The sequence below is a fragment of the Eulemur rufifrons genome, chromosome 3 (assembly GCF_041146395.1).
Source record: "Eulemur rufifrons isolate Redbay chromosome 3, OSU_ERuf_1, whole genome shotgun sequence".
In the NCBI taxonomy this organism is placed as follows: Eukaryota; Metazoa; Chordata; class Mammalia; order Primates; family Lemuridae; genus Eulemur; species Eulemur rufifrons.
The window spans coordinates 84856366-84868685 of record NC_090985.1 but is presented as its reverse complement, the minus strand read 5'-3'; the positions used below and the strand labels follow the sequence as shown (position 1 = coordinate 84868685).

Here is a 12320-nt window from a genome sequence, read left to right as displayed (position 1 = left end):
CTTACAATTTTAGTAGACAGCTGATTCAATGAAAGGAAAAAGTCTTACGAGTTTCTTCAATACCCTGAAACCCACCTTTTCTCATTTCTGTTGAATCAGCTATCACTTTGTGTAGCTTCCTCTGTTTCATTAGCAGAATCCCAGCCTAAGGTGACTTTCCACAACTGTAAACCTTACAAGTGTTTCCCTGAGCTTGAGGAGGAGTTGACAAAATAGGGTGTTTTATGGCTCCTTGGAAGTCAGCCTGCCTTTGAAGCTTCCAGACAAGGTCCTAAGCTTAGGGGGAAAATTAGCCGTAGGTCAAGAGGTTCTGACAGCTCTGTTGCATGTATAGACAATAATTGCATGAGGAGAGGAGTCTGCGGAGTTCTCAACAATGGCTTTTAAAAAAGCATCCCTGATTCCAGCAATTGAAAATTCCATTTAGTTCCACAAATATATATGGCTTTAGTGCCCCTGTGACACTCTACAGCACAGCAGGGACCCGAGCATGAGGAAGGCACATTTGCTAACATTTAGGGACCAAGAAACTAGGACAGGAGTTGATACACTGGAGCCTGCAGTCCAAATTCAGTTTGCCACCAGTTTTGTTAATAAACTTTTGTTGAGACACAGCTCTGCCCATTCATTTATGTATTGCCTCTGACTGCTTTCATGATTGAACAGCCAAGATGAGTAGTTATGGCAGATACTGTATGATTTTCAAAGCATAAAATATTTACTATGATCCTCTAGAGAATATGTCTAGCCTGACCCCTGCTTTAGGGAGAGGACGGAGGTTGGGGGGGTGGTGTTTGAATAGCCGTATCACCAGTACTACCAGAGTAGCAAGTACAGAGCAAATCCACAGGGCTCTGAGTGTTGGGAGGGAGAAGCAATCCCAGCTTTGGGGGGAATCAGGAAAATTTATGGACCAAGAGTTTCTGCAGATGATTGTGTAGAGATTGGGTAGATGATTTCAGGAAGAGACTATGGCAGGGACAAGTGGTCACTGCATAGGCAGGTGATCTCAGACGGAACCTGGGTACTGGAGAATGGGCCACAAATAAGGCAAGAAGGGATAAAGCCTAAAAGAGAAACTTGTAGAATATTGAGGATATCAGCGGGTTTGTATGCAACTGCAAGCAGAGAATCACTGGAGGTCGTTAAATAAGGTGGTAACAAAATATGAGATGGCTCAGTCATTTCCACAAGCAGATAGATTCAGTTATTCCTTTTTAGTTCAAATGAACCATCTATGCCCTTGTATGGAGCAAAATCTACATGTGGCAGAATGAAAAGTATTCAGGCCTTAGAGGCAAACAAGCCTGGTTTCCTGTCTCCGAGGTTCTCACTAAGCCTATGGGCACTTTCTTTAACTTCTGGGAACCTCCATTGTGTCACTGGTAAAATGGGGACAATACTGGCACCTTGATGGGATGTCATGAATGAAATTAAGAAAGGCAGCACAACATTTCCAAACTCATTTTATGAGACTGGCATTACCCTCCTACTAAAGCCAGAGAAGGATACTACAAAGAAGAAAAGTATAGGCCAATATCCCTGATGAACACAGATGCCAACATTCTCAACAAAATACTAGCAAACCAATTGCAACAACACATTAAAGATCATTCACCAGGATCAAAGAGCTACAAGTAGAACTTGTACATGCCTTTTCCCCATTATTCTCGCCTTAGTTCAAATTTCCCCTCTCCAGACCACCCCTGGTTGCCTAACTGCAGACGCTTTCTTTCCCCCCAATTTCTATCCTATTACCCGTTCTTATTTCTTCATTGCACTTATCATGAAATGAAATTACCTTTTGACATTTAAAAAAAAAGAATGGCGGCACAATTATAGTCCCCATATAGAGCCTGGGATATAGAAGCTACTTCGTACGTATTAATTCTTACTGATTTTTTTCTATTAAGAGGAACCGTATGAAACTGCCAATATTCAAGCTTTCTTGACCTATAAAAAGTGCAGTTTCACATGGTTTGACTTAAGGTTCAGGGGAAGCAGCCAGAGGAATGACAAGTTGATGCTTGTCCATGGTGACATAACAAATCTCTCGACAAGCTAAAACTCACTTTTGTGATGAGCCTCTCACACCTGGCCATTCTGAAAGAACAGACAGGATAAGCGCCTATCTGGGCCACATTATCTTTTCCAGGTGCACATGTGTGCTGTGGGCAAGTGCCAGTTTGGAGAACATCCTTAGCCACAGAAAATGAAAATTTATGTGGTTGGTTGAGGGATTCAGTTTCCCTTTGCTGTTAAGCTTTGGGCTTTGTGTACCTAGAATGTGGAGATTGGCTGTGTCTCCTGCAGGCCTTAGAAGCCTTGAATTCCTGGCATCTTTGCTGTAAAGGTCTCCCAGGCTGCTGCTGGAGGAAGGGCCTGGAAGGAGGGAGTGTGCGCCCCGTGTCGGGGCGAGTGAGTGCACAGGTTCAGAGTTCAGTCCTCAGACAAAAGCAGTGAGACAAATTGAAGACAAGCTGCTGATTGGGGTGCATGGAGTTACTAACTGGCCAGCCTCCTTGGCAAAAACATTAGCAACACATTCAAGCAAAGGGATGCAAGAAGTTAAGTGCTTTGCAGAAATATTTGGCAGACCCTGTGAAAACAGAGCAAGAAGCCATAGACTCTGTGGTTGCGGTGCCACGAGTAATGTGAACACTCGCCTTTGGATCTCCTTCCTTGGTGGTCAGGCATCACCCGGAGGGATCCCTTTCATCTGGCCTGGGGTTATGGCTATCTGACCCTCTCGGACTGGGGCGAATGTATCATCTTGCCTCGGGTTTGTTATTCCCAGCGAAGAGAGGAAGCCAGTTCAATACTGGCATGCTGGCTTTACAAAACGAGGGTAGAAGAATGAGAGCGGATTATCGACCACTTGTTGACAGGGGGGACTGTTTAATCAGACTGTAGCTCAACCACTCAGGGCCTCTGAGAAATCTGAGGAAGTCTCCATCATAATAGTGCAGATAATAATCCCTATAAAGCCCTTCGCTTTGGCTAAGACCCTACTACGACTTTCAGTAAATTATCTCCCCACTATCCCCATCCAGCTGCTGTATCCTCACCCTCACTTTAACATTCCTGTCTCTCCTGGCCCCAGCAAGGTGATAATCTGCACCTATGGACAAAGCCACGCCAGGAGAAGATTCCCCGTGATTCTGTGGGAAGCTAAGAGACTCCCTTATCACCTGCCTATGAACTATGCCCTGTCAACTTAAAAAAACTTTGTTGTTGTTCTCGTTCATCAGTTGTTTCTTCCCAAGCCCAGAAATGTGCGTAATGTGCACTCACACACACACACACAGGTCCAAGTGACATATAAAATCCCAGTAGAACAATCTGTGTCCACTAATTTGCAAGAATTGTTGCGAAAGCAGAGCTTTTGTATAGATGTAGTGTGTTCAAGGAAGAACTACCTCTGTAAGCCACAGGACAGTTTTTGAAACACCTTTGTTATCTAGAGCTGAGAAAAAATGTCTTGCCTTAAAAAGAATTTGCACATTCGCACTTCTTTTCTTCCACAAATACATGAAAGGACGTGCTTTTGAAGCTGAGAAAAGTTTAAATTCTCCATAAAAATTTCTGATTCAGGCAGAACTAATTGTTCCCTGTTCTATATTCCTACCTTGTTCTTCTCTGTATGGGTCGTTTGCTACATATCCAATTGATCAGTGTTGGTTGTTTACCCAGATCCCTGAAGTCCAATTGCACAACTCCATGGGGCAGCATTCAAATAAAATATCATGCAAACGGTGCCCAGGAGGTATGCAAGGCAACTTTGTCCCCAAGGCAGGGACAAAAGTGTTTCATCTCTTAACCTCCCGGTGCCCGGTGAACCTAGCTCCTGACATCTTCCAAGCACAGTTCTTTTTTGTTTATCAAATGAATAAACATGTTAACCTCACCAACTAGCTTACATTAAAGCATTTTTAAATGGTATCAAAATATTTAAACAATAGGTTTTATGAATTAAAAGGACACCTAGAGATACTCTAACTCCACAATTTTTTAGATTAAAAAAATGAAGGTCCTATTTTTAAAAAAGACTATTTTTTTTAAACAAAGGCTCAAACGGCTTTGCCCAGGTCACATGAGTATTTAGGGACAAAACAGAAGCCAAAATTCAATTCTCTTGGTCCCAGATGATCTTTTCTCTACACTGGGCTTGCTCAACTCACGTCATGGTCACAATTAATATTAGATGTGGTTCCCATGTATTTGCACAATTCTAACTGGTGTTTATAGCATCATTAAAAGACTCTCTAAATTATTTTTATTACATCCCTATAATCAAGAGCGTTTGGTATTATCCTGCATGTGTTCAAATGTTACCTTTCTAAAGACATTTGAACTCTGGTGGGGAATATCTCCACAAAGTCAATTAAGTAAGTTCAATGTTAGTGAAAACTGAGACGGTGTGGCTTGGAAGATTAAGTATAGAATTTCCAATTTAATGGTTTGAGTGTGCACCTTAAATCTGTGTAACTGGCTTATTCTGGGAATTGAGGCCTATTTCGTTTCTCAGAGAATGATGGTTCTGCTACCAGTACCCTTAAGAGTTAGATCATTAGGGTTTTTGTTATTGTTTGAGACTAAATAACAAATGAAGAAAACGCATGTTCGGATACAAAGCAGCAGAAACATATTAATTTTCACTGGAGTGACAGCGAAGGCCATCAGTAAAAATGAACTGCTACGTTATTTGCAGTTTCCCAAGTATGGATTTAATGTACAACACATGCATTTCTTGAAACTAGTTCTTTGCTAGTAAGAATTATTCTCCTCAAATACTCACCCAACAAAAAGAAAGGTGACATTATTGATTTTCAGAATCCCTATTCCTACTATGTCATTAAGCAATAATAGAAAGAAAATAAGACTTAAAGGATTGTCCTGGTGGTGAGGGTTGAGCTTGCAGATGCAATGGACTCAAGTGTCTGTGACCCAGTGTGCTGAGCAATAAATCCAAACGAGCAATGACTGTAGAAAAGCAATAGGCAGGGAAACCTTGATGGGAAAAGTCAAAACTTCTAAATATGGGAATAGCCTATGGAGGATGACAGGTATGTTTTCTTGGGAGGATAAAGGTATGGAGTGCTAGTTCTGGGTAAAGCTCTTATCTAAGAGACAACAGAAAGTCTTACCAGGTCAGGCACATATACCTCCGACCCAGATTTTTTTTTTTAAGAAAGCAACATAAATTCAAAAACTACAGTTTGATTCTTTGCCCTCTCAATTTCAAAGCCATAGCCAGTGCTACATGCCTTGTCACTGAGGCATCCAGTGTGCCTTCGAGGGTCAGACTTTATTCTGCATTTGCAACACAAGTAGGCCCAGCAGCTGATAAGGAGGCCCCGGAATGGGAAGCAGGAGCAGCTAATATTGTAAATCAGGATGAAGGCTAAGGATTTTAGGACTGACTTGTGATAGGAAGAAATATATGTTTCAGTTCTCCTTTTTGGTGACTGGGATTTTGAGGAACTTTTTGGGGTCTGTGGTTGAGCACTCAGGTCGGTGGGACGTCGTAGAAGGAGCTCAGGCCAAGAGCGGCCCGGCGCATTCTTCTTGAGCTCCTCTGTGCACTCTCCTTTCTCATTTGTAACATGAGAATGAGGTGCCCTGCCAAGTCCTCAGAGTTGCCACAACAATCCAATGAGCTATTAAACCGTAAGCTCTTTTCCAGCTACCTGTAAGTGTGTGTATGATGTGGTCCCAGAATTTGCTCTCCAGAGTCACAGAAATCTTTGTTTAACCCTCACAAGAACGCTTTGAAGTTGTTATTCCCATTATATAGATGAGGAAACTGAGGCCTAGGCCCCAAAAAAGTTGTCCAGGATCACATACTACAGGGTAACAGAATTGGAATGAGAATTTGGGTCTGATTCCAAAACATTCTGGAATCGTTGAGTATGTGGTTTTCCACTTTTTCCTAAAAGAGTTACCTGTTTCTTTCAACGGCTTGTGTTCCAGCTCACCACTGCAGGCCCTGTTTGAATAATTGGAAGTCAGCCCTCAGTTAGGGAAGCAAGCCTTAATTATCACTGAGGAACAGAGGGCTGCATCTTCCAGGAATTTGGCAGCCCTCAGCAGGAGGCAACCAAAGGCCTTTGGCAAAAGATCACTTTTCAACAACATTGTCAATTCCAGCAACCCCCGACCTTCCACCTGCAGGTCCCTGAACAGCTGCTGTTCTGTGGGAAGCTGTGGCAGTCTGTCTTCCTTTAAAAGGCAAATGCACACCCCTCTCCCTGCCGCCTGCTGAGATCCCACCTGGGACTTCATCCCCAGAGCCGTGGGTCATCTCCCATATCAAGAAATTAAGAAAAATAAAGGGGGAGGGGGAGGACAGCTTTGACAAGAGGCCCTGAACTCTCCCTTTTCATATAAGCCAGATTTAACATATGTCGTTCCGTAATTCCGGGGGTGCAATTTGAGGCTTGTAATTTACTGCAACCTTGCCTGTTCCTCAAAGTGAGGTGTTACTATGCCAAGCACATCAGGGTAACTGGTGGGAGATTTAATTTGCCCACTGTGAGCCTGCATTTCAGTTTCCTATTGTAATTTTTATTTGTGTTGAGGTTTTGTGGTTTTAAAGAAAAGTCAACTAGATTTATTTTTAAATTAAGCCAACCTAACATCAAAGGCAATAAGAGGAGGACATTTAGATATTATAAAAACCCCTGTGTAATCTTTTATAGCTGTATTCTTTTTCAGGGCATGTATCAGTAAATGGTTAGGGGGCTTTTCACTACCAACTTGCTATATTTCTCTGACCTCAAACTACCCCCGTGGGTGAAAAGCCCTTTGCAAGGAAATTTAGAAGCCCCTCTCTCCTCCTTCTCAACCTCTTAATCTAATCTTGTTTGTAACGCAACATGCTGCATGAAGAATAAGAAACACGGGCTTAAGTTCTTCCCCACTTCCCTCTGACTGTGGCTTACTGTTAGATATGAGGAACGCTTTCAGGCCAAAAATGGGACCATTTGGTTCATGCATCATTTACTTGGTACGCAGGAGAAAGTTTATATTGACAGTTTCTCTTAAAAAGAATGGTAAGGCAGAGTTTGGTTTTTAAGACCATGGAATTTTTTTAATCCAGTTTCCTATTCGGAAGGTATTTGTTTATCGGCTCATGGAGGAAACTCATTTTTGAATGATATGTATGTATAGTCGTTGTTCCTCAATACAACTTTTTAAGACAGGTGCTATTAGCCCCATATACAGATGAGCAAATCGAGCCACACCCTCTTTTCTGCACTATAAATCTTATCTCTTTAAACAGGAGTTGACTTACACTTCTGAGCATAACTTGTCCACTTTTAAAGACAGTGTCTTCTGAACTAAATGGTATATTAGTGTTTGTGCTGCTGTGTTTTGATAGGTAACCAGCATCCAAACTGGTCGTCAGGCTAACTTTGTGTACCAGAAAGGTTAATGGTCCCAAACTAGCATTTTCTACTATCAAAAGAGAGGTTCTGCAAACCTACTGGCAGAAGACACTGTATAATAACAGATGGCATTTTTATGGCCCAGTGTGCATGGAAATGTTCCAGTCTGTAACCATGTATCTCAGAAACTCCAAGTTTTCCCCATGGGAAATTCACATCACCATAGAACCAGTGAAGTGCTCAGCGGAGACTCCTGAAATCACTGGGCTCGCAGTGACTGATTCCTTCTCTGGTTTTATTAATATAAGTAATGGCTCAGGGTCACCTTCAGTCATCATTATCCATGGTTTTCCATTGACGGATCCCCCCAGAACAGAGACTGGCAGTCAGATTTCTCAATCAACATGGACCGTTGCTTGTTCTGTGAGGCCGGCTATTTGTGAAGTGTGGTTCACATCCAAAGCCATCTCAGGTGTAGGAAGTGCCCCTCCCTTCACTTTTCCTTCATTTCGTTAAAGCAAATGGGCTTTGGAATCCAGTCCTGTTTCTACCACCTACTAACTTTGCTAATCTGGAGAATTTACTTAACTTTACTAAGCCTTGATTTGCTCAGCTATAAAGTAGAGCTAACAACCCTATTTCCCAGAACAGCTGAGATAATTAAATGAGTTCATGTATATAAAACACCTTGCACAATACCTGATACATTGTAAATACTAAGTTTTTAACATTAAACAACCTCTATGTGCTTAATAACATTTAAGGGGAAGATTCAGGTAGATTATAGTCTGTTGGAGAATTCAAATATGTTTTATAAAAAAATAATTCTTAGTGTGAGAATTGCTCTAGCATAGTTATGTAACACCTATCAATGCTAAAGTGTGAGGTGATGGCATCTAATGTTCAAAGGAATTGGGTAAGACTTCAAAGAGAAGTTGACATGTTTTTTGAGTCCCCAGGGGAATGCGTGGGGACATCACTTGGATCTCTGCAATAGATTAAATATAAACTTGAACTAACCTGTCCTAGAACAGTTAAGACCCAATTCCCTGTGGTTAACAAAAATTATGCCCTGTACCTATATTGATTTATTAAATGAATAGCTTTATTGATAAACATGTAAATTGCAGAAGTAGACTTGGTTATAATTTCAGCAAATCCAATTAAATTCATGGTATTTATATACAAGTTTAAGAACGAGAAAAACTCAAAGAGACTAAATATATATAAGTAATCAATACAATGCTCTAATAAATTCAAGAGAAAAAAGTGTGGAAATTATGATTCATCATCATTCCACATAACATATTTATAATTATATTTAATAGCCTAATTAGCAATAAAATTTTTATGAGTTAACATCACATGAGAACATTTCCTTCTACATTACCGAGTTTTATCTGTAGGTTTGTAACATAACTATAATCATCTTGATGTGTTTCTTACACATTTTATTCAATGAACCCAAATGAACTTGCACTAGTTATTAATATATGTTCAGCTGCCAGTCTTGGTTTTATAAGTCTGAATTTATATACCTTAGGAAGATATATGCTGTTTGGGGTGGTGAAGACTTCAGATCTTCCTATTACATAAACACAAAGAGAAGATACTTGTAAGAGAACCGTATTTTAGCAGTGTCTAAATTATCTTTCCTAAATGATTATTGCACAACCTTTAACTTGAGATATTTTCCTAAATGATTAAGTAAAAAATACATAGTAAGATTCCTTTCTGGATATTTTCAGAACTCCTAGTTATAACTATGCACCAAATATGGATAAACACTGGATTATGCAGTACACAGGACCAATGCTGCCCATCCACATGGAATTCACGAACATTCTGCAGCGCAAAAGGCTCCAGACTTTGATGTCAGTGGATGATTCTGTGGAAAGGGTAAGCACGTGAACCTCCCACGGTGGTAGTTTTTGGTCCAACTTCGTTTGTGTAGACTCGTTCTTGCCAATCTTGTTTTGGTTTTTTGTTTTGTCTTGTTTGTTTTTTCATTTTCCAGCATCATCTTGAGAGAGAGTATGTATGTTCAGTGACTTCATCACCCCTCCCTTGTCTTGGCCTCATTTTGTTTACCTCTCCAGACTGGTTCTTACAGAGCCAGTGACAAAGAGGAGAGAAAAATCAAATCCTCATAAATCAGGAGCCACACTTGCAAATACCTTCAGACATTAAGCCAATAATGGAAATGACTAAAGCAGGTCCAGTATAAGGCAGTAGGGAATGCTGCGGATTGTGATGAATGTGAAATTCAGGGCCCCGTCTAAGGCAAGCAGCAACTACTCAGCTCTGGCTAATTTCTGCCATGTAGAAATATGCATCAAGTATTATCAGGTCTTCTGACTTTTTAAAATAAGAGAGAAATACAAAAATTTTTATTTGTAATTTTCTGACTTTTAAAACGTAGTGTAAGCCAAGCAAGACAAGCCTAAGGCAGGATTTAGCTGGATCAGGGTCAGAGGCAGCCTATTTTTAAGCCTTGGTGATTAGACGTGAGTGAGGATATTAAAATGCGCTTTAACAATGGATTTTCAAAGTCAAACCTATGAAGTTTGGAGGTGGAGGTGGTTCTGTGGGGTTTTGTTTTTGTTTTTGTTTTTGTTTTACCAAACAAGCAAATAAAACCTGTAAGTAGAATGTGCCAGATTGACAAAAGTTACATTTCAACCGTACCACTGAATTTTTTTCCCTCTGGGATTGTAAGCAAATAGAAAACGTGAATAATGTTCACGTTTGTCAGCCTTGTTAAAGTAACTCGCGCTTTTTAAAAATACTGGAAAAAAGATTTGGAGGAAATCGTGGCAACACTATGGAATGTCATCTTACGCCATCAGGATTGATTGTGACTTGTCCCTGTGCTGCGTTTCAGTTGTATAATATGCTGGTGGAGACGGGGGAGCTGGAGAACACGTACATCATCTACACCGCCGACCACGGTTACCATATCGGGCAGTTTGGACTGGTCAAGGGGAAATCCATGCCATATGACTTTGATATTCGTGTGCCTTTCTTTATTCGTGGTCCAAGTGTAGAACCCGGATCAATGTACGTATTTCTCTGTTTGCAACATTCAACTGTCGTAGCTCATGTGCGTCTAAGATAATTGAATTACCAGTCTCAGCGTCTGGTTTCCTTTCATCCAAAACAAAAAAGGATGTAAATAGGCTGGTAATTTAGAAGATGAAAACCTTTTCCCTACTGCCACATCTTAAATTAACTAAAGTATACTATTTAAAGAGCAAGGAAAAATAACTCTATCAATGACCAATTCTCTCAAATTAACCAGACTCTGTGTCTTCTTGGCCTCTCTACACAGACAGAATATGATCTTTGGGAAATCATCTTTACCTTCTTTGAATCAGAGATATACTGTCATTTTTTAAAACAACCAATGTCATCCTTTTAGTTTTTAATTTCTTCTTAATTATCACTAAAGAAGTGTTTTAAAAGAGAATTAAATTTTTAAAAGCATGATTTTCTTTTAAAAGAAAGAGACCTGAAGGGCTAGAGTTTTATTTCTGTCACCTTAAGCAGGTCACTGCTTCTCTTTGCGTCTCTTTTCCTATCACACAATGAGTCTCCTGTGCTTTGCCAGGCATATCAGAATGTTTTGTGTAAAATGAAATTGTGAAGCCAGGAACAATGGCTCATGCCTGTAGTCCCAGCAACTCAGGAGGCTGAGGCAGGAAGATCACTTGAGGCTAGGAGTTCAAGACCAAACTGGGCAACACAGTGAGATCCCATCTTTAAAAAATGAAATAAAAATTAGCCAGCCATGGTGTCATGTGCCTGTTATCCCAGCTACTCAGGAGGCTGAGGTGGGAGGATCACTTGAGCCCAGTAGTTTAATGCTGCAGTAAGCTATGATCGCGCCACTGCACTCTAGCCCAGGTGACAGAGCAAGACCCCATCTCTTAAAAAAAGAGAGATTGTGTACAGGAAAGAATTGTGAAAAGAGTAAAAGAAAAGGGTGGAAGTAGAATTCAAAAGCTGAAATGGCCCTTAAAGAGCATCCAGCCTGGACCGTTGATGAAGAAGCTGAACAGACAGCGTCAGTGCCTGTCTCAGGGTCCCTGTTTCTGGAAGTGGCAGCACTGGGGCCCAGAACCCAGAGCTTCTGAATCTCATCCTTGGGCTTCATCTGCTCCTGCATCACACTAACCCTGGGGAGAGGGTGACGGGGTGGGAAGGGTTTCTTTGAAGAATAGTATTATCTCTCTCAAGATCGTGACAAATACCCTGGGAATTGTCAGATCTATAGTGAGAAGGTTTTATGTGTGAAGGACCAGGTAGCATTGGTTGAATTCAACACTAAAAACTATATGTCCTTTTTTTATAATATTGATTTTAAAGCCCTAGTTCAACAGAGGAGTTACGGACTATAGGTATACGTGCCACAAAAACCATATATCAGGCCACGACTTAACTGGCAGTGTGGTCAGGGCACAGGGGTACGAGGCATCTCTCCAGCCTGACCCCTGGGCGGGTCCATTAATCCTGCTCGCTGCCATTGCTGCTGACGACTCACCCATGCTGGCCAAGTGCAACCACCATCCCCAGGGGACCAGACGAGGGGATGAGAGGAGTTGAAGGCCAACGAGTCACTGCTGTGGAAAAAGCAGCCCTAAATGCCACTTTTCACAGGCGTTGGGTCTGGGTCGTAACCATCTGTCTCTTTGCAGAGTGCCACAGATCGTTCTCAACATCGACTTGGCCCCCACGATCCTGGATATCGCTGGGCTCGACACACCTCCTGATGTGGATGGCAAGTCTGTCCTCAAACTTCTGGACCTGGAAAAGCCAGGTAACAGGTGCGTCAGTATTCCTGCTCTCAGCCAGCCCTAAACACGCTGAGCTCTGGCTGGCGGCCAGGCCAGCCAGCAACTGAAAAACATAGAAGGCAAAATATGCTTT

General features: G+C 41.4%; 1 protein-coding gene across 28 annotated transcripts in view; it reads left to right on the top strand.

Annotated features, from left to right (window-relative positions):
• SULF1 (sulfatase 1) overlaps positions 1-12320 on the top strand; it is a 164550-nt gene that overhangs the window by 109073 nt on the left and 43157 nt on the right. For 24 of the 28 annotated variants that reach the window (XR_011233179.1, XR_011233178.1, XR_011233176.1 and 21 more), the window contains 3 exons: positions 9140-9290; positions 10276-10451; positions 12089-12217. Coding sequence is in view for 23 of the 28 variants with exons in the window: in XM_069466416.1 (XP_069322517.1) it covers positions 9140-9290; positions 10276-10451; positions 12089-12217 (456 nt within the window). In the remaining 5 variants the exon portion in view is untranslated. The remainder of the gene's footprint in view (positions 1-9139; positions 9291-10275; positions 10452-12088; positions 12218-12320) is intronic. The other 4 variants (XM_069466397.1, XM_069466410.1, XM_069466409.1 and 1 more) reach the window with 1 other exon arrangement.